General features: G+C 35.1%; 1 protein-coding gene across 2 annotated transcripts in view; it reads left to right on the top strand.

The window, feature by feature from the left end:
* sky (GTPase-activating protein skywalker) overlaps positions 1-22019 on the top strand; it is a 90048-nt gene extending 68029 nt beyond the window's left edge. The window contains exons 8-12 of one of the 2 annotated variants that reach the window (XM_071598154.1): positions 6346-6564; positions 9361-9447; positions 14005-14163; positions 16964-17205; positions 18211-22019. In XM_071598154.1, coding sequence (XP_071454255.1) covers positions 6346-6564; positions 9361-9447; positions 14005-14163; positions 16964-17205; positions 18211-18352 — 849 coding nt within the window. In that variant the 3' untranslated portion in view covers positions 18353-22019. The remainder of the gene's footprint in view (positions 1-6345; positions 6565-9360; positions 9448-14004; positions 14164-16963; positions 17206-18210) is intronic. The other variant, XM_071598155.1, reaches the window with a different exon arrangement.
* The last annotated feature ends 1148 nt before the right edge of the window (positions 22020-23167 follow it).

The raw sequence follows: 23167 nt of genomic DNA, 5'->3' as shown, positions 1-23167 counted from the left end.
AGTTTGCTTGTATTCATATGTAATGGATATTTATATGGAAACAGCATAGACACTGTGGCTGTTCTCTAGAGGTTTTATATTTCAGTGCTTAGGGAGGTATCTTGCATTGTTTATCAGCAATATGATTATTGGATGTGTTGGTTTAACAGCTGGTTATTTCCATGTGGAATCCAATGAATTTTCAATTTTTGCCAAATTAATTATCAGGTAAATAGCCAATTACATAAATAAATGCTTCTCAATTTTTGCATTTATGAGACTTTGCATATATGTAAGATTATTTTGCATAACTACATTTTTTTATGTTTGCATCTCAAATTTAATTATAAATGTGCTTATGATTCCATATCCAGCAAGCTAAAATCCAATTGTTTGGGTGTCTTCCAGTCGCACAAACGTGCATGTCAAGCTCTTCAGTGTTTAATTTTGCAATAACTTGTCATGGAATTTCCCAACGGTAAATTTTGCTTCCCTGAATGAATTGAGGCTGTTTAGCTTCTTACTAAATTTTCTTTCAAGTTTTATTAATATTTTCTCATTATATTTATCTATGTATTGCCACATATTATTGTTAGGAATACCATTTTCCTTCAGCTTCAATTGATCAAATTAAACTTGATGAAAAGATGACATTTATGCATTATAATCAAAATATTTATTTATCATTAGATGGTTACATACCACAATAAATAGTGTCAATATTACGAAAAGCACAGAACAGAGTATCTATATGCATATTTTTATAAATTTTACTTGAATGATAAATCACTAGTGTCAGTCTCAAGAAATGAATCGAGTGAAAAAGGACTTGGTTGATATCCAATAGCACAGGTTGGGTTTGAATGCTCAAGTGATAGTTCTTCATGCTGTAGCTGGTCGTTTATTAAATAATGTGATGCCCATGCATTTCACAGAATACTGGGTCTTAGATAAACGAGGATATGATGCATTTAGTTTATATCTGTTTCTTGTTTCATAATGATGTATGTAGGTGACACATTATGTCAAGTAATTGGCAATATTTTCTTTTTCATCACATAAATGTATAGGCTGCAAACTGTCATAATACAATCAGCAATATACAGGGGTTTGCAGTCATCTCTAGAATCCGCATCATAGATTATTTTGATAGATTTCCTTTGTGGAAGTAATATAAATTTGATACCATAAGGATTGCTCCATAGGATGAATCCATGTACAGATAGCAGTAGGAAAATTCATAGTATGTATTAAAAAGGAATGCCCTTGGTCGAAATGATCATTCCGGCTTATTGCCATGAAAAAACATAGTTTAAGAGGTTGGATATTTTGAATAACTTTTTCGAACAAGGTAAACAACAGCTGATTTCTCCTGATCTGATGATGATGCATCACATTTTGCTTTGATTGACTTTTGTCTTAAACACCTGGTCTATAATGATTAGGCGGGATAATTAATAGAATCACACTTTTATTAAATTGCTCTTGATCTTAACTATTTTCCAAAAAAGATCTTAATTGTTGCATATTAGTTTGTATCTTTCAGCAATTGGAAATTTTAATAATTGTTGGAAATAATAATAGAGGAGTTCAGATGTGCTTCTTGATGTAGGATTCTAAAAAGTTTCCATAGATTATATACTACCTTGATCAAAAATTTCCCGGAATTTATTCAGAAAATTAAAAATACAAGTTTATTCATCTAAATCTATATTGTCCCCTTCAAAGTAATCCCCATCGACTGCAACACACTTATGCCAGCGCTTGATCCAATCCTCGAAACATTTTTTATATTCGGTTTTCAGTATGTCCATCAGTGCTTCCTGCGATTTTTCCATTACTTCCTCTCGGCTGCTAAAACGCGTTCCCCGTAATGGTTTTTTAACTCGATTGAACAGAAAGAAGTCACAGGGAGCCAAATCAGGTGAATTCGGTGGCTGTTGGATGGTATTTGTTGCATTTTTCGTCAAAAAATTACGAATAATGATAGCACTGTGCGACGGTGCGTTATCATGGTGCAAAATCCACGAGTTTTCTGCCCACATTTCTGGTCTCTTTCGGCGAATTGCTTCACGCAAACGTCTCATAACGCCCAAATAATACTCTTTGTTTACTGTCTGGCCTTCTGGCAAAAATTCATGATGCACTACACCGTTGTAATCCATGAAAAGCGTCAGCATTGCCTTCTTTTTTGACTGAAAACGACGTGGTTTTTTTGGTCTCGGCTCATTTGGTGAACGCCATTCACTTGCCTGATGTCTGGATTGCGTGTCGTACTCATAAACCCACGTCTCGTCTCCAGTAATGATCCTTTTGATGAATGTGGGATCGGATTCAGCCTCGCAAATCATGTCTTTTGCGACGTCAACACGGTCTCTTTTTTGCATGAAATTGAGGTCTTTTGGAACCAACTTTGCTGCTACACGACGGAAACCCAAATCATTAACCACAATGTCTTGGGCGGATCCATAGGCAATGTTCAAGTCCTCCGCTATTTCTCTGATGGTTAATTTGCGGTTATTGACCAACATTTCTTTTACTTTATCAATTTTTTCACCGACTTTCGATGTCGATGGTCTGCCACTGCGTTCATCATCTTCGATTGACTCACGACCACTTCTGAACCGCTCGTGCCACTGGTAAACGACCGTTTTTTTTAGAGAATCGTTGCCGAAACACTTTTCCAACATTTCCAACGTCCGTGCGCCACTAAATCCGTTTTTTACGCAAAATTTAATACAAGTTCGTTGTTGCAAATTTAAATCCATTTCTGAAATTGTAAAAAATCGCCAACACACACAGAGATAGATGTACTCTTGGCTACGTAACTTTTGCAAATGTCAAGTTATGACACTAAGATTTAAAGGGAATATCAACAACAGATGTACCAATTTAACAAAAAAAACAGAACTCAAATCGGAACGATGGGAGCGCCACACGGTGGTTATTCCGGGAACTTTTTGATCAAGGTAGTACGTGTATGTCCCTTATTAAAACTTATGACATAATGAAAACACGAGTCGTTGTCCAATGGGTAACTTTTTACGGTCCAGAATTTTACTGGGGGATTAAGAAAAAACCTTTATGTCCACTCCCTTGAATCCGTCTGTAAAGATTTGATCCGTGGATAATCCGGAGGCCAAACAGTGGTGTTAATCCCTAACTCGGAATTAATTACCCCGACGATTTGTCAGGCTATAGTGTCAAATATGAGTTCCGGAGGGTAAGAGAGAACCACGCCACACGGTGGTTATTCCGGGAACTTTTTGTTCAAGGTAGTATGTCACAATTAAATGAAATTATCATTCTTGACACTGTGTCCAACTGTATGAATGAATGTACTGCAATTGCGGGTGATTTGTGAGTTTAGTTGTTTATTAATTTTTTAATCTATCCTGTTTAATAATCAATTCTTCATACTTATGGTTTATCAACCTGAGAATTGGTTCGTGGCTGCTCTCCAAACTATTCTGTTCTCTGCAAAATTATCGATCCATACCTAGCTCCTTGCACTGACATTTTCCACTACATCCTCGGCCTTCATCAATAATTCCTTCACTTTGTCTTCTTCAAATATGATCTTCAGTAAGCTATGGTGCCTGTGGATGTGTCCAATTGGTTTCCCTCTTCCTCTTTTAATTTTTATCTGTTACCTGCTCTCTGCATCCACTCTTCCTAGTACTTACTTTTTCCATCCATTTTGTTTTCACCAATCTTTGTTAGCACAATATTTCCATTGCCTCCAATCTTCTTTACCACAAATTTCCTCCACATCTCGCATTTGTGGGAAAGTAGACTCTGTATGTATGTTTTAAGGAGTTGATTCCTTAGGTCTTCGCTAGTACTATTTAATTATCATTTATTATTTACTATTCAAAATGGTTATAATAATATACGTACATACCTATCATGCCATTCAATGTTAGTGTAGGCCGAGTCAAAAAGACCACCATTTTTAAGTTCTCTCAGAAAACTCTCTCATTGTCACTAATTTCTTCCATTCTGACGTATCCTGGTTTAGTTCTTTTGCCTCTCACAATCACAAATTGCTAAATGTATATGATCTAATGTTTGCGAGACTACTAATTCTCATTCTCTTGAAACTCTCTTCAACCACATTCACCTGTGACTTCTCAGTTTATCCCTTCCCATCTCTGCTTAATGTATCTCTCTGATTTGACTCTAATCTATATTCTTAATTCCAAGAAACTGGGAGATGCCGCAACAGTAACTTTTAGGGAAGTCATCAGCTAGAATGCATTTCAATGCAACAATTTCAGGGTGTAAAAATCATTCGCCTTATCCCAGTCAAGGCGAATGATGTTTACACTCTGAAATTGTTGCATTACATTCTTAATTTTGCCAAGCCAGTTAAGTGCCCTTCTTTCGTACTTTGTCTATTAATATTGTGTTCAGTCTTTCATTTCATCAAGATGGGGCTGAAAAAAATCTTTGATTCTATCCACATAGCGATCACTATTCGCTGCAACTGCAACCTCATTCTCTTAAACAAATAGGATCTAATAATCCATATAATCAACAGTACACATCAAACAGCTACATGTTCATAATTGTGCATTCACAATGAAACACAAACAGTAACACTTTTACCCATGTAACAATCTATTTTTAGCCAGGAACATGAGCTCGGGCGGCAATATTGAATTGCCTGTTGAATGCTTGCTGTGTGGGGTGATTGAGTGACCATTAGGAAAGTAAACCTTAACGGGAAACATGCGCTGTCACTTTGCCTTCTCGGTACTAAAGTCAAAGAGAAAGGAAATTCCCAACCCACCCAATCAAATTAAACCATCCACATCCCCTTGGGATCAAACCTCACTTCCTGGCACCCAATTCAAATCAGCAAAGTATGCTGCCAAACCCAGTGTAGTGGCTCTTTCAGTTATCAAATCCTTATAATCATTAGGCACAGTTAAATCTTCAAACATTAGTTAAACTCATTGCATAGATGAGCAATACATTTCTTGCCCCTGAACTTAAACATTTCACTAATTATTCCATCCATACATACAGCTTTTGCAGTATTCCAAATTTTTAGTACTGTTGCCACCTCATTTTCACTCATATAAAATCACCCGAATTCATTGCCACTACCAAATGAATATGATTCATGTTCATGCTCAACACAATTAAACAAACCTTTGAAATAATCCCTTGATTCTGCAGGTATTTTTTCCTTCTTTTCATTATATTTACTTTTATAAGAGTTTTGCATTAATTCTTTACCTCTTTAAGAACATCATATGGAATCTTCCAAGCTTCCTCACTTCTAGTTATAATCATCCTCTTTCATGCTTCTTTCTTTACACTCACAGAATCATTCACTTTATCATTCAGCCTGAACTTTTACTGCATGCTACACATTCACCAAATTCTTGCAAGCATTACTCACGCTTTTATTTTTAATTTATATTTCTTATTCTCACTGAGATACGTAAGCTAAGCTTTTCATCAAGCATGTACTTATACTGGTATAATTATTTTTTTGTTTCTCAATTTCAGCCTCTGCTTTCTATTGCTTTTTACCCTCCTAATATTCCTTGCTGCCCTCTTTATCCGAAGATCTAATTGTGAAACTAACAAATAAATAGTACAGAGATATAATACAAATATCTTTTCCTTTTCTGTAGAATTGACTTGAATGAAATTCAAATATATCTTTGTCTCCCGTAGAAGAAAATGTTACTTCCAAGTGAAATGTTGCCTATGTTATGAAAACACCCTGCCATAAATGTTGAACCATTTGAGGAAAGTATTCAATTGGTTGGAGACTTCTGATTGTGCCCAACTTATTCTTTCATAATGTACAATCTGCTTACTGGTACAGTTTGAAATTGTAAATTCTTTAATTTCTGAGAAGTAAGGGCCGCTGGTAATTATTTCTCCAAAACTCTGCTCAAACCATGAGGTCTACAAGGCATATATACCGAAGTGAATATTGTTTGCAAAGTAATATTTTTTTCCTTGCACACAAATGGATTGTTCCATGTAAATATTAGAGGGTAATAATTTCTATAGAAAAATTTGTTCCATATTGACAGTCAGCTAATGGTATATAATCGGTATTTCGGAAATGATGTTATGAGTAGTTAACCATTTGCTTTTTATCTTCCTTAAAGTATTGTCAATGTTATTTTTTGAACTCATCATTTACAGTTCTTTTACATTATTTAAAATATCATAGAGTAGTTGGTACTTTAGTTGATTTGGAATAAAATACTTTTTTAGACTTTGAACACCCAGTCTTTGAGTAATTCTTGGCTAACAGCCTATTTTTAGCCAGCCTTTAATTGCTGAGATAAAGGAATGATTAATCACATTAATTGCAGTGTGCCATTGTTTCAGGTTTCTCCATCGAAATTGCTGAGAACTGCATTTGGGATACGTGCCCTTAGATCTGTGTACATATCTAGGGTATTTGTAAAAACTGAAATGAGTTTACGCAGCCGCACGGTGCTGAGTGGCAATCGGCAGTTGGTGCGCTCTCGTTCCTCTGATAACTTGCCAACTAGCCAATCTCAAGTCAATGTGCAGATGATGTCACATACAATGACCATACGTGAGGTAAGTTGTTGTGCTGTGTGAAAATGTCTCAAATGAATTCACACATTGTTTTAAAAATGTTTGGATATTTTTAAACTTATGTTCTAATGTCCTCAGTATACATTGTAAAGATAGACAGAATATGTGGGAAATCATCATATCTCTTCCAACAACCTCTTGGCCATTTGAGATGAAAAATTATATCCTGTGATTGACAGCTGAGGATTTAGAAGAATAGGGGTTAGGGGGAGAAAAAGAAATGGAAGGGAAGGAGGGGGTAGGTGATGAAAATGGAAGTGGTAACTTACTCAAAATTTGACAACTGCTTGGAGAAGTTGTAGTGTAAATTAGTTGGATCTTCCGGGGAATAATTTGTGAACTTTAAGTTGTTTATTGAAATGTAATTAAATAATTGACTTTGTAATTCCACACACTTTATTTAAAAAACACGACCCAGGTTCCAACGTTGAACGTCATCATCAGGTGGTCCTCATAGGGGGTTGGTCAGAGAGGGAAGTTGGAGGGGTAAAAAGGTTACAATGTAGCTGGGAAGAAAAGAGAATTACATTTTTAAATAAAGTGTGTGGAATTACAAAGTCAATTATTTCATTACATTTCAATATGTTATGCAAATTCCACAAAGTTACGCCTGAGACAACAAATTTTTTTAAGTTGTTTGCTGTGAAATGTTACTGTTATTTTTCTTCCCGAATTCCTCCATCACCAAAATACTATCAAAAAATTGGAATTGTATTTGGGTAAAATGCAAATATCTTCTGATAAGAGGGGTAGATATGTTAATTGTATTTATGCATTGATGTCATGGGAAAATATCAAGCCAAGTTGTATGTTAGAAATTTAGAATGTATTGTAACAAATATTAGGGACTGTTTGAACTTCTAATTAAACTGGCGGAAAGGAATTCAAAACTCTGAAGAAATCTGAATGACCAAGGGGCCATTCAGATTTCTTTGGAATTTTGAATTAACCCATCATAAGAAATGAAAAGGGTTAATTCTTTCATTTAGTAAAGCCATGACAGAATTTCAGATCGAAGCAAGAGGATTTAATGTACAGAATTTTAAAGAATTCAATAGTTTTTTGAGCAAAACTTATTTTTGTATTGCTAAGGTGGTGTACATTATTTTTGATTATACGTTGAGTGAAGTTTGGATTTACCCATGAAAGTATATTCTAGATAATTTGGAACGTGCGGTACTGCTTTTTACTTCCAACTTTATAGTTACCAAACACATGACATAGAGTCAGGCACCTGTCTGTTGTAATGACTGCAGTAAGAATTGAAGACAGTGGGTATTGGAGGAGCCATATAATTTGTTACGGATTTCCTACTATGCATTAAACATATTTTCAAAAAACTCAGCATTTATTTCTACCTCCTGATTACATCAGTTCCCGATGATTTTCTCCATTGAAAGAAAAATACTGTATGATCAATGCTCAGCAGAAGATCCTGAAAAAATTGTGTTGAAAAAAGGTTCATAATCACTGTGAAAAGTTTCTCAAATGCATTGAAGGGAATTAATCACAGAGGGAAGGTTGTAACTGTAACATTACCTGGAAGTAGAAATGGCAGAAGATAAAGGAGTACATTAAGGAACTTATTAGTGAAACTGAAAAATCTTGAAGATGGAAACCCATTCAAAACTATGCATAAAAAAACAAGTTTCAAAAATCTTGTTTGGATAGAGAAATCTTTTTAAGGCATAACTACTTCCAGAGGAAGCTGCAATATCTTATGAAGGTGGTGTTGCTTACTTTTTCTGGTGTTAATTTTATACCAAAAAAATGAAAATTTTCCACTTCTACAGACATGAAAAAGAGCCCTCTTATGCTAATTTTTACATATTCTGGCTTATAAAATATTTGTATTATGGTGACTAAAAGCACTTATAAATATATAGCCAAATGGCAGTGATGTCTTAATTATTAATAATTATTTGTCATATCAGAAAGAAAACTTTGGCTTTTACTCTTTGCTTGCTGATAAGGTATATGTAAAATATTTCTTGCAAATATCATGCACATAAGAAATCTGTATGGCAGATTATCATGTCAATAATACATTCTTATCATCAGTGTCAGTCCCAGAAAAGTTATCGTAAAGTGATCCAGATGTGTGTTAATTAGCCATCCCAAAAACAGAATGATCTTGAGTTAATGGGTCATATATTAAGAAATTTAAAAACAACAATACCTATTTTAGCTCTTTTTGGTTTAAGAAAGATTCAAACATTCACATCTCGAATCCTCATATCCAAGATTTGAAGCTTCCATGGATATGTAAGTTCAAGCAACTCTTTCCTAGCAAAAGACAATAATACACAATATTTAAGAAAGCATAGTCTTGGGAGCCATGTATACATTTCTGTTTGTGTGTTCCTTAGGAGAAAAATCAATTATGCTGAGTAATGGAACTTGAGGTGGAATCATGTTTTTGGAGCCCTATGGTTACTGTATCAGTGAAATATGTCAGTTAATCTGTTAGGATGAAAGGTTTAAAAAGGTAAAAATTGATGAAATGTTGGTAATTTTTATTAAATGTATGTTGTCATTTTTTCCCTCCATTAATTGATTTGAATTGAATCGTTATTTATTCAAGTTGCTAGGTTAAAGAAATCGCTTTTGTCTGTCTGTCCATTTTTCAAGGGTATTTCTTATGTTTACTGTGTTCGTGTCTTCCTCTTATTCACCTTATTGTGTGTGTCTTATATTACCTTTAATGCTGCATGGAATATGGAAACTCTGTGCCTGGGGGATTGAATATAATTGATTGTATAAAATGAACACATTAAGGGATCTACCTCCCCTGGGCCTCGTGCCCCGTCCATGGGTACATACCCGATACAAGCCATCAACTCGCAAATATTGGAACAAGAGGCCGTGAGTAAACTCTGTTCTTTTGGTGTCCTTGTCATGCCAAAAGGTACCTTCTGGATCATACAGCTGTAGAACTTTAAATGTATTTTTTTTTTCAGTTCTGCTTAATTTTTTGCACTGTTGTAGGTTTGGCAGTTTTTAATTTGAAGTTTTGCCGCATGCAGTGTGCCTCCATTTACTCCTGTTTTTGTTGCTTAATTTTTTTGCTTCTGTTTTAATATCTCTAGGTATTTTTTTTATAGATTTATGCCAATACTTTCCTTAAATTCAGTGATGTCTCGATTATGGGCTTCTCAATTGTTTGCAGGTGATATAGTCTCAGAAAATTCAATTTGTTCTTTAGTCGTAAGGCTTGAAAAATATAAGAGTACAAGAAAGTCCTTTCCTCCCTGCAGTTTCACATCTCTTCTTCTGTTTAGTATCTTGCTATGTTGATTTTTTAATTACATTATGTATAGTATTTCTCAAGTTGTCTGCTACATTGTAAACTTTTACTCATTGAATAGCATATGAATTGCCACTTTTTTATTTCTGAATTTGAATAAATTTGTGATCACATGGACAAAAATTTTTGTTGCCCGTATTACATGGTAAACTACCTTCTTGTGTCAGTTTTAGGCACTTAGTTTATATTTCTTATTTATCTTTATTCCACAGTTCTGTTGCAAAATATTTTGAGAGAATTTCATTTTTTATGTTAAAAACAAAGTGTTGAAAATACCAGTTGACAATGTTAGACCATCAGAATTAAGTTAGAGTATGCATCTAAAAAAAAATGTTGGGAGAAAGATGTTCTATGTGACTGGGGCCAGTTGAAAGCTATGGAGACAATCTTAGTCAAAATATGGGCTGATAGCATTACTGGTAAAATATAATGCTGCGTAATATGTAGAATTTGAATAGTTGTCATGAATATCTTATGTTGCTTGCTTATTAGTTTTTTTATGGTATTCATATATTAAAAATAGCATTGAGTAAAGATGGATGAACTGCTAATTTTATAAAAATACACATGCATATGCAATTTTCCAAAAATATAATAATTTATGCATAACCTAGGATATGTGGGTTCTAATTTTTCAAGTTGATAAATAATGATGAAATTGATGTATCCTCATTAATATCTGGGTTGTGAATAAATACAGTATTTGACAGCATACAAGGGTTGCTATTTATATTTTCAGCCTAGTTATGAAAAGACAGTAATTTAATGTTGAAAATGGCTTGATTGTATTTCAAAGTATTCTCCATGATAATCAATACACTTTTGTATGCGCTCCAACCAATTTTCGTAACACTTCTTCCACTCCAATTGAGGTACCTCCAAAACATGGGTATTGAATGCATCAATGGCTTCTTGAGGCACCAAAAAACGTTGGCCACACAATATTTTCTTGATGAACGGGAATAAAAAGAAGTCATTTGGTGCTAAATCAGGGCTGTATGGTGGATGACCAATCAATTCGACGTTTTGGCCAGTTGAATAGGTAGTTGTTTCAGCCGATCTGAGAGAGCTCCCATTGTCATGATGAAGAATAATCCCACATTGCCACTTCTTTTTCCATATTTCATCCAGCACTTCTGGAAAACAAATGCTCGTGTACCATTTAGAATTCATGGCTCTATGTTGCTCTAATGGTATAATTTCCACATGCCCAGTTATTCCGAAGAAACAGGCGATCATTTCCTTCGATGTGCTTTGTGCATGAATCACTTTTGTTGGATTTGGCTTGTCTTGGAAGACCCATACGGTGGATTGCTGTTTTGTTTCGGGCTCATATGCATAGATCCAAGATTTGCCACCTGTGTAGATGTTATAGGTGTACAGATTTTGATACGCCGTGATTTTATTTCTGGAGCATTTCTTTGCACCAATTGACACAAGCATCTTTTTAGCTGTTGTCAAATTATGCGGGATCCAATGCGAACCAATTTTTTTCACAGCTAAATGTTCATGCAATATCTTATTGATGCTGTTCATACTAGTCCCCAAAGATGCCTCAATCTCACGATAAGTCACATGACTATCTTCCTTAACTAGTTCTTGCACAGCATCACTGTTTTTTGGCACGACGACTGATTTTGGATGGCGAGTAAACGGCGGCCACGATGGAATTGGTTATACTAGTGTTTTGCAGTGGCAAAGGATGGGGCTTCATCGCCAAAAGTGGAAGTAAGTTGATTGATGCACCCCTGTGTTGATTTTCCTCATTGAAAGTCATAAAAAAATCATCGTACGAAAGTGTTCACGAGTTAACTTCATTTTTTTGCTGAGACAAAATTTTCGAGTGACTGTAGACAACACAAGTCATGATCAAACGACAAAATGTTCTGAAGAAAGTTGATGTTAAAAGGGTCAAACTTTCAGATGGAAAGGTCAGATGGCACCTAAAGCACTTAGTGTTTTCAAGGCTCAAAATATAAATAGCAACCCTTATATTAGGCAAATGTATTTCCCAAGTGTTTCAACAAATCACCGCATGGGTTGAACATCTGAGGCCTTCTGAAGTTAAATGTTATCCCCGATGCTCACTACTGTTGGATAATTTTACCCAAGGTGTGTCTACTTGGTACTACTTTGCTTGGCTCAATATTATTAAGTTATGTAAAAGCTGATTTTTTTGAATTATTATTACCTGTACATATTATATTATTAATGATACTAGGGTCGATATGTAAGATAAGTTATTTTCATATAGTGAGAAATTTAAGATAAGGTAAATGTCAGGTTTTGAAAAGTTTTTCTCTTGAATATGCCTTCCAAAATAGAGGTGCATTTTATTTGCCTATGCATCTTATATACTATCAAATTTGGGAATTATGGATTTAAAACTGCATATCTATTGTTAACAAACATGTTAGAGTTCTATTAGACATCACTTGAATATTCAAAACTACTAATTGATATGAGTGCTCTCAACTACCTATTTGAGCTCAGGTATGATGAAAAGCAATACTTGGCTTACTAATTTCAAACTCGTACATGACTCAGGCTGCAAAAGACAGGTAGTGAAGACCTGGGAGTAAGACATATAAACCAGTATCACCAATGGTTAGAAACGGGAATACACTGTAAGAAAAAAATGTAAAGGGCTGACAAAAGGAAAGGAAGTAGTCAGGGGATCAAGTCAGATGTATGAATGATCAAGTTTCAGTAAGCCAGTCGGTCAATAAATTGAAATCAAGAGCCTCATACTTTCTAATCTATCTTGCATAGCACAGATGATTTCTCATTAATGAAATACTGGTTTGCATGAAACTTAATGTGCAAACAAGAAAAAATATCCTCTGGCCCCCACACTCTATCACTGTTAATTGAAGGTTCTTTTATCTCAACTTATTACCTGTAATATCCATTGTTTTTCTTGATATATACATTAATTTCTGCATTTCCGTCATAATTGTTTCCATGCATGTATGATGGAGTCAACCTGACTGCATGCCAATTTATGTATTATTATACATGACAGCATATTTTATTTATGATCTGTGGTAAAGTTCTTGTTTTTATAATGAATGCAAAATTATTTATTTTTTACTAGAATGTATGAATGACTCATTAGAATATGAAATTGATTGCCTGTTTCAATAGTTACGAATGAATTTCTTAACATTTGGTAGTTGAAGAGTTTAAGTGCTAAAAGAACAATTTTCCACTAATATTTTATTATAATATCTAGTTTTGATCCATCATGTTTCCTAGGGCCTGCTCAGTTTGACAGTTATTAAATATAATGGAAATATTGTAAATGTTACTCAAAATGTTGTTGTTAATATGGAAAACTGATGCACCTCTGATAAATAAGATACTGATTTAATCTCTTTTGTTTTTCCATTATCCTTGCCTCATTGTGCAACCATTAGCATGGATAATCAAGAGTTTACTGTGTATTAAAGTTGTTCACTGCAGTTAAAGGTGTGAAGCAGATGCACAAGTTTTATGTCACCAGAATCGAATTGAAAAGGAAAAAAGACAATCTAGTTGCAGAAATATGTTGAGGCAGTTGAAAATCTTTCCATTAGCATGTTCGGTGCTATTATTAATACCTTTCAAATGGAGCATATAAATGTGCTTCTCATACTGAGTAGGAACTGGAAAAATGATGTAATTTATTGAAACTAGTTGATTACATATGTGCAAAATTGAAAACCTGTTTTTATCACTATGAGATAAGTCCATCACATCAGACCTGATATCATATCATATACTTTTAGAGTTTTATTTTACAGGTTACATAAAGCTAGCTTTTTTATAGGACATCCAACTTTTCATATCAATTTGCCTAAAAATATTTATGCATTGATGATTATTATACATCTTATATGATTACATAATTCATACTTGTAGATAGGAAATAACTCCTACAAACCGATGACTCATTATCAACCATTCTATCATTTTTTACCTGTGATAGCTCAATTCCATGATGATAAGGTTAGGAATTCATATTTTATGAGCCAAATATAATTAGATTGGTTTCAATGGTGACCGCTGTTCATGTGAGTGTCTACTAAATTTTTATATATCTTTCATGCATTTAAAAAAATATCATCTTGCAGTTGATCACACTCTGGTCCTGGTTGCCTGTGAGGATAACGATGTACCAGCCAATCCTTTTGTACACCACTGAGGAGCATGGATGCTCTCTGACCACATTTTTTGTGAGGGTGGAGCAACATGAACCGACAATTCTCATTGTGAAGACCAGTAATGGGGAGGTGGGTTTAAAAAATTTTCTAAAAAGTTTTATTTTATTTTCCATCATATATATCTAATTCATATTTTAGTCTTTAATTTAAAATAGTATTTGTTCAGAAATTGTCTAAGAAGTTATTTGATGATATTAAGTGATAATGAATGAAGGAATGATGGAAAGATGTAAGAGGAGGGGACGAAAAATATACTGGACACAAGTTATAAAAAATTTTGTATTTATTTTTAAAAGTTTATATCTTAATCACCCTGAAAGTATTCCAGTTATTTCTACTTCTGGAGGCAGTTCATAAAACCTGTCAAAGATATATTGTTCCAAGATAGTATTTTTTTTAACCTAATCCATGTCTAAAAATGTTTTCCTAAAAAGTATTTTTTCATCCTTGGGAACGAAAAACATCATACAGAGTGGGATAGTGTGAATATAGTGGATTGAGAAATGGAATCTTGTGGTTTTTGGTTGAAAACCGTTCACATGCAAGGTGGTGTGAGTGGCTGTGTTGTCATGGTGGAACCACCACTCCCCACTTTGCCAAATTTTAGACTGTTTTCTTTTTAAAGTATCTCACTAACACCTGAAAGCTGTTTGTGAGAATGCCCAGTCCACTGCTCTTTAGTGGACCCCTGCCTCTCCAACAAAAATAGCAAATCAGCATTGTCTTAATGCTTAATATCATTTGCTGAGCTTTTATGGTGCGTAGTAAATCAAAAAGCTCCCAATTACTTAGCTGTAGCTTGGAAAGGAAATACCTGGTTCTCCTACTTATATTTTATTATGCACGACCTAGGTTTCGACTTACAAAGTCATCATCAGGTGAAGTACAGAGGACACACAGCTTTATATACTAGACAGAGAAGAGGAGGATCAACTATTTCCCAAAAATTAAAAGTTTTATTTGATGGAAATTGTGAAGCTGTCCCCGTAAAGCAGTAAAGCCTCTTCAGTCCCAGTACCCCATTCCTTTGATGAAAGAAAATTGAATTTAACAAATCATAAATTTCTTCCAAATAAACTATTGCTTTTATGTCCCAAATGTCCCAATTACGGTCAACAAAGGGCCGTGAGGTGGCCCTCCTTCAAGAGAATAAAGGTACCAAGCAGCTTGTCACTTGAGAACTTGAAAAGTATCACTCAAAGCCAACCTTCAATCACAAGGACAATCTTTGGGAATTGGCCGCTTTGAACTCCATTAAGAAGTCTATGGCATCAGAAAACCTCTTGATTCTGAAGGCTGATTAAGGAAATTCAGTGGTGATTCTCAGAAAAGGCAGTTATATTAAGAAGTGTGAAGTGTTCTTGAATGACAGCAGCTTGTCGAAGTCCAACGTGATCCAACTACAAAATTTTAAAAAGAGTGCAAATAAGTAATTAAATCCTGCTCTGTGATTTTCCAACCAAACAAGTGCATAGGTTACTGCAAATGAATCCCTAAGCACCGGTTTTTTTGGTCTCCCAAAAACCCACAAACCAGATATTCCCATCAGGCTGGTGGTTCCCAATGTTTCGGCCCCTAATCACCACCTGTCGAGAAGAGCGAACACCATCTTCAAGGAACACACCAAGTTCGCCCAAAAATTTGGAATCAAAAACTCCTCGGAACTGGCCAGCCGCCTTGCCGAGTTAATCCTCCCTCCCATATACATCCTCATCTCTTTTGATGTCTGCAGCCTATTTCCGAGTGTCCCCACCCAAGAAGCCCTCCAGTTAGCTGAGGAAATCCTTTTTCGGAAAGGGGTTCCATTTCCAGTGATTAGTGAGTTGTGTTTGGCCCTAAAAACATGCGTATTCCAAAACTATTTCAAGTTCAAAAACAAAGTGTTCTGTTCTCTTCCAACAACTTAGTGAAAAACATAAGTCTGTTGGCACCACTAAGTAATTGATATGTGAGTAGTTTGTGACCTCTTTTTTCCTCCAAACATAAATGGTGTTTCATTGATTAAAAAAATATCTTTTACGTAGTTAATTCTTTTAACACCCTGGAATTAAATTGGCTAAATTAAGACAAAATATAAGGAAAGAAGTTATTTATGCCAGGGATCAAAACTGGCAAAAAAATTGGCTTTATTATTGCCAGGCACAGTATCAACTTGACCTTGGTGGAACCTGAGAAGTAAGTAAATGTTGACGGTTTATAGCTAATGGGCACTTTGCAACAGGAATATGTGAAGGAATGATTAGTGATTGTGTATGGTTGTCTTTTATCCAGGTGTCTACCCTATGTTCATACCAAAACAATTCTATTTGTCCTCTTACCTCTGCAGATTAAAGTGGAAAGTTTCTCTTTGAAAACCTGCAGGCTTGGTGATACAGAGGTTTCAGGTGGTCCATATTGACTATTTACTTCTAAGTATCATGAGTACCTTGTTTTGCTTTGCCATACATAATTTCTTTATATATTTCTTCTCGATTTCTGCCTGTCTTTATGATGTTCAAAAAACCTACACTCCTCCGTCCCTCCTTACCCAATACTCTCCCTTCTATCATGACCTTCAATATACTATCACTGCCATTCACCATTTCCTCCGCCCACTTTGCCTTTTTTTGGATTCCCCCATAGCTACTCTCTCTCTTTGCTTGCCCTGTTAAAAACCATTTGCCTTTGGTTTGTTTACTATCCTGAGAAAGTAGCCATAAAATATTTTATCATTTGTCCCAACAATCTCAATTCTTTGGTCATGTTGGACTAAATGAAAAGCTTAAGCACATAGGTATTTAGGAAGTGCCTGGTTGCATTAGTGAATGAGTGTTTCATTTTTGTGAGTTCCCTCTCCAAATGATACCTTCAAATGCTGTGATGTTTTCAGACATTTGGGGCCTACTGCTCTACACGGTGGGTGGAGAGGAACCTGAAGGATGACAGAGGTAACAGGCAAGCATACTTTGGCACTGGCGAGACATTTGTTTTCTCCCTGTTACCCGAGAGACATCGTTACCCCTGGGTTGGCCTGGACAGGACCACTTCAGGGGAGCGTGGAGGAGACCACTTTGACCATGCTGCAGAGTTATTTATGGCAGCTGATTCCAAGATGCTCACTGTAGGAGGAGGGTAAGTTGCTCTTGTATGATGTGCACATGACATAGGCAAGCTATGTTTGCAGAAGATTTAGACTAAGAATAGCTGTATAAAAAACTTCACTACATGAAATAATTTGATCTGGGTGAATCGCGAGGATCAAGTTGACAGGTTATGATTAATCATTATAAAAAATTGCTGAAAATAGGTCTGTGTGCCCTTAAAAAAATAAAGTTCCTTGAAATGCCTGGAGATTCTATGCTATAGTCTAATCTTACTGGTTCAGATGGTTGAGGTAACCTAAGAGAGGCAGGTATTCATTCTGTTCATTTGAATGCTTTCCTTCAAGTATAATTGTAATTCATTGTTGTGTAATTTCGGCTGTGAATAACCCCACCCCTTCAGCAGACATGAAGGAGCATAACAAACATAGGTGTTATGAAACTCATGTATGTCAATTCTGGAAGAAAAGTATGATAATGCACCCATGGTCTCACCTCTGAGGTGAAACCAACTCCTTATAATCCAGATCTGTTTTTGGTTCTCCAATTGCCTCTCTCTCTCCCAATGCAATAATCATCTCAAATATCGAATGCACTTTTTGTAAGTAAAATTTTATTGCGTTTTAATGGTGCAATTTCTTGAACTCTTGATATACCAAGACTTTCCTTTGCTAAGATTTTAAATGAACCCAGTAAATAATATTTAACTACATTAATTTTGATGCAATTATAAAAGAGGTGAAAGTACTCAATAAGGTGCACACCCGATGACATAGGTACCCAACTCAGTGTACAAAATGTTATTATTTATAATTAATTGTTCCATTTAGTGTCATTAGTTGTAGTGTTTGATGTAAAGTACAATTTTTGAACTACTTTAACTCCAAGAGTTAAAAGTTGGTAAACTGTGTAATATTCCAGATAATATTTTGCTACAATACCATTTTCAATAAGAGACAAAAAAATCATCTTTCATTGTTCTATTTTCACTCGTCTCTCTTGATTTTTTTACTTAATTTTTCATTTCTTCTTCAAGGGAAGGACAAGCCATTTGGATGGACGAAAACATTCGTTTTGGCAAAACAGAAAGATGCCAGACCTTTGACAATCCTCCTCTGTGTGAGTCTGGAGATTTTGAGATCCGAGTACTTGAAGTGTATGGATTTTCTGGAGCCTAGTGTGAAGCCATCGAAGTAAATCAGCTTATGGGAGAGAGAAAGCTGATTACCCATTCAGTCATTCCTATTTAGAATGTAATTATTTATAATAATAAATGTAGTAATAGAACTATGGAGGGAGCAATGGTGCAATACTTAGAATCATCGAATTGCAGAGATTATTTTTCTTCCCATAGTGGTGAAGACTTTTATGTTTTGCAGTTAGTCTGTGTTCTCAGTGTGCAAAGTATTTCTGCAGAGACATTTCATAGGGTAGCTACCTATTAGAATTAATTTGGTAACCTTCAAAATGAGGGCTATTATAACTGTCTCCATTGTTGACGGACATCATTCAATGTGCAATGGCTGTGAGTTGTGATGCAATGGAATATAATGACGAGTATTTTACTCGAATAACATGGATTATGGGAACATTGACGTAAAAAAAAATATGTGAGAGTTCAATATGCGCACATTTGTAACCCTGATGCAGAGCTCCTTCTGTTGGAATGCACTCCATTCACCATTTTGCTTATGATTCCCAATGCAGAATCGTTTCATTACATTGGCCTAAGTGGGATTTTATTTGGAATTATTGTTTTTGTGTGCATATTTAATTCATTTGACCTGTTCCCTTGGATCCGAATTTTCTTGTTCTCCATGAGGGTCACTTTTTTTTTCATTTTTATCGTCAATATCTCTTGTGTTCATTGTTTGTCCTTGTCTTAAGCATTGGTGTGAAAACTACTTAATTGTATAATAGGGACCATACCGTATGAGCAGTTGAAATGCTATGGCTATGGTGCCACCCTCAAGCGCTTGCAAAAATCTCAGTTTACACCGAAGTGATCATAATGTCATGGTAGTGGGCAGCAAAAAAAATAACACCCACGTAGATGTTGTGTTTGCCGAGTCAGTTGAACAATAAGCCGCAGTGGTAGAAAAAAAATATCAATAATTGGAAACTGACCAGAGTGCTGTTAACCCATTGGGTTAACTGCCTGGGTTTACTGTGCATGTATTTTTGTAATGACATTTTTATGACGATCAGATTTCTTGTGCTTGCCACTAGGAGTGCCTGCCGGGCATCTTGACCGCATACCAATATTTCCAAATGCCTTCAACCGTGGCTACAATATGGTCATGTAGTTTGTCTTGTTCATTTTGCCTCCACTCCTTATCAGTTTCCATAAGTGCAAGGAGTTGAAAGGGTTCATATGGCCAAGGCATTTTGACCTTTCATGGAGTGTGTGACCCTTAAAAGTCATATTTATCTCAGGTTGATTTTCAGCTGCTGTCTTTGTATAAGTCTGTTGAAGTTAGTGGTGCAAATAATATTATATCTTGTTGTTTTTATGAATTTGCCGAACTTGCCTACTGTAAATAATTGATTGTGAGCAGACTTTGGTTTTAAGCCATCCCCTTCAAAGCCTCTCTAGAGTAAAGGGATGGGGTAAAGGAGGGGAGCTGAGCCTCTGCCACCACATTTCCTAATGACTAATTCTTTTTCTACCCATTTTTCCTTAGTTTCCACTTTAAAAAAAATCAATGCAATAATTTTTCTATCTATGTTGATTTCTTAGTCTTGTGATACATAGTTATCATATGAAATATGTTTCAAATACCAATTTAATATATGTAAATGAAAGAGTTCACATTCTTTTACCTGAAACACTGGGAAGTGGCAAAGGTATTGATGCAATTAAACCTCATCATAATAAATTGTGGGGAATGTGTTAATGGGTTGTGCATTGTTTTGGGAAATGGCTGTCTTCAGAGAAAATTGTGTAGAATTTTACAAGATGTAGAAATGCTACTTAACAAGGATTTGGCAAAAAGAATTCACTGTGGCCTGGTCATGAAAAGGCCATCAAATTTATTTCATCAGATAGCAGGGAGGAAAGGGAAAAAATGAGTAGGACAAATTGAAGGAAATGGTAATTAGTGGCAAAATAATTTACCCCCTAAACTTCCTCCCTCCCTCGGAGGGAGGAAGTTTAAGGGGAAAAGTTCTCTGGTCTAAGTTAGGATGTGTGAGGTATAGAAGGGTTCAGCATTAGGAAGGAAGTACTGCAGCTATAACTTATCCATCCAACTTGGAAGGCATTTACCTCCAGGGCATAAGATGCAGGTCAATTCTGTATCAAATTATCTCCTAGAAATGTGGTCATTCTTCCTTGGAGTGAAACCTCAGAACCCCAAATCTATATAATACTTGAATTTAAATTTTTTTTTGTAGCCCAGATTAATTTCCACACAGATCAACGCTATAATTTCTAATATTTGTTCTCAATTTAATGCCTCAATTTTATCCTCGTATACTGAGAATTTTTCAAGTATCATCACCATTCTGAAATTATGAGCCATTTTTCCATATTTCAATTCATCTCTGCATTTTTTAGAAGTTTATTGTCGTGCATCTTGCTTAATGTATTGCTTGACTGCCAATGCAGTGTAGGAAATGGGCACCCACTGAAATAATTTTCACACAAGATATAATTTTTTATAGTTTTCTTTTCAAAGAGTACATGAGGAAGAGCCATTTCTTTCCTTGTGGTGTTGTAACAGTGCCCTGGTTATAGTGCCACTTGTATTTATTCATTTAAATAAATGTAAGATATTACAACAAGCCTGGTACTGAATTTTGGAAGGCCATTTTGATGAATGAAGGTCAGCTTACAGTTGATTATTTATGGTAATTTTCCTATATAACTGCCATTTTCTGCCTCCTTTTTTTGTTGATTATTTTGTTTTGTTTAATATTTCATGCTATATATATTGTTGACTGTAGTTTTATTTCAAGCCAATGAAAGCTTATGCTTGGAAAGGTAGTTCTGTTTATGTCAAGTCATTTAAATTGTTGCACATGATATAATTATGCTGCAATCCATGAGGAAACATGAGGTAGTCAAAGGTGGGAAGAGGAGATGATGGAGACAAAGAGTCAACTCTTGAGAAGTTAGCAGACTCTTTTATTTTCCCAAGTCAGGAAGTAGTCCAGTGGTGTTTAGTTTTCCAGATTTAGTCAATTGCTAAATGTGACACCCTTATTTTATTCAGCCTTAGTGGCCCTTGTGGGATGTAGTTTCATATGAAGCACATTGAAGCTTGATGCATCAGCTGTCCGTTCCTTCTCCATTCTGTCACTTTGAAGCATTTGGCTTGTCCATCTCCCACTAAACCCTCTTGGTTGGAGCACTGGGTCCAAATGATGCGATGAACTGAGTCATCAACTTCTGAGCTGCATGAGTTTTAGGATATGCTTTGGTGTGGGGCTCTTTTGAGTGTAATAACTGCGTCCCTTTAATGTATTTTGAGCAAGAATCTAAATTCACCCATAATCAATTCAGCAGCAATTTTTGGTGATATAAATTGGTAATAAACTCCTGTAGGTTTGCTCTTCGAAGTGACAAGGTAGTATAGAGGTAGTGTAAAAAATATATGGAAAAAAATTGCCTTGAATGTGCATGGTAGGTACGTACCTACTGTTTCTCAGTGTACATGGACAAGCATTTAGGAATGTGCATCTAATTTGCAATGGTTCTTGCATTGACTGTCAATTTGCTTGTAAGTTCTCTGTCCATGAAATCCCAACTGTTTCTTTTTTTACAGCAATATAAACTTATTATAAGATGAGATTAGCATTTCATTTTTGATGCCAACAAATAGTGTTAAGTTGTCAAATTCAGTGGCTGGATTCAAATAAAAAAAACTCATGTAACTCCATACGGTAGTGACTTTTGGAATATAATTCTAGCTGTTTGCTAAGGATGAGTTGACATCTTAGCAATTGACAGCTTTTAAACCATTGACTTTCATATTGAAATTCAGTACAATTAAAATAGTTATAATATTATGTAACCCTTGAATTGCTATATTATTTTTTAAGAATATAGTCAGCGTAAAGATATTAAAGGGTATATTTATATTCCTTTATACTTAACTCTACAGTTGTTTCTATCAATGTGTGTTAAAACATTTGATTTTAACTTGTATTATTTTTTTTAAATTTTGTTTTACATTTTTCATTGATTTAATACTAGTCATTTAGCAAATGTCTTGGAAAGATGTATATAGTTCACTGTGCTAATTATTATTATTTTTTTAAATCTAAATTTATTGTAGTCACATATTGAAAAACATTGTACAGTATGTACAAATTTACAGTAAGAATGTTTGAGCTTCTGTGTAGTGTGTTGTTTGTGTGCTGTTAATCACACAAAATAAATAATTACTGTTGTGCTGTTGAGTACAAAAGTGAGACTTAAAACAATACATACATATATTAAATGATTCACTTATCAAATAGCTGTGATTTCCTCATAGTGTTCTTGGGGGTGAGATATTTTGAAAACTGTTTCATTTGGCATATAGCATAATTATGTATCAATTAATAAACAATATTTGTTCTATAGCATATAAATGGCATGTTAATTTAAGTGTTCTTAGGTAATATTCCTGCCACATGATTATAAATCAAAATGGAATGAAACGTAGCTGATATGACCTATCATTGAGGTTGGGTTGATAAGCTAAGGTTTACTGATTGGGTGACTAAATTGAAAATTAGGGCGTAGCAATTTCAATTTTTTTCAACTTTTAAACAGGAAAGCTTGTGTAATTCTGGGAGCCATAAGTTATTGATCAAAGCATATGGCTTGAATATGGTCTAATAAATCAATCAAAACTTCAGGCATTTGGGCTCGAATTCTGGACTAGGCAAATGAAATTTCTTGAATTTTTCTGCTTACGAGCAGGTGACTCTGGTAATGTTACTGCTGTAGCATTTTGTGCAGTTCATTTTTGAGCTGGTCATATTAATGTAACAGCAACTTG

This window comes from Hetaerina americana, unplaced genomic scaffold (assembly GCF_022747635.1).
Source record: "Hetaerina americana unplaced genomic scaffold, ioHetAmer1.1.p SCAF_9, whole genome shotgun sequence".
Taxonomy (NCBI): domain Eukaryota; kingdom Metazoa; phylum Arthropoda; class Insecta; order Odonata; family Calopterygidae; genus Hetaerina; species Hetaerina americana.
This window is presented reverse-complemented; position numbering and strand designations above follow the sequence as displayed.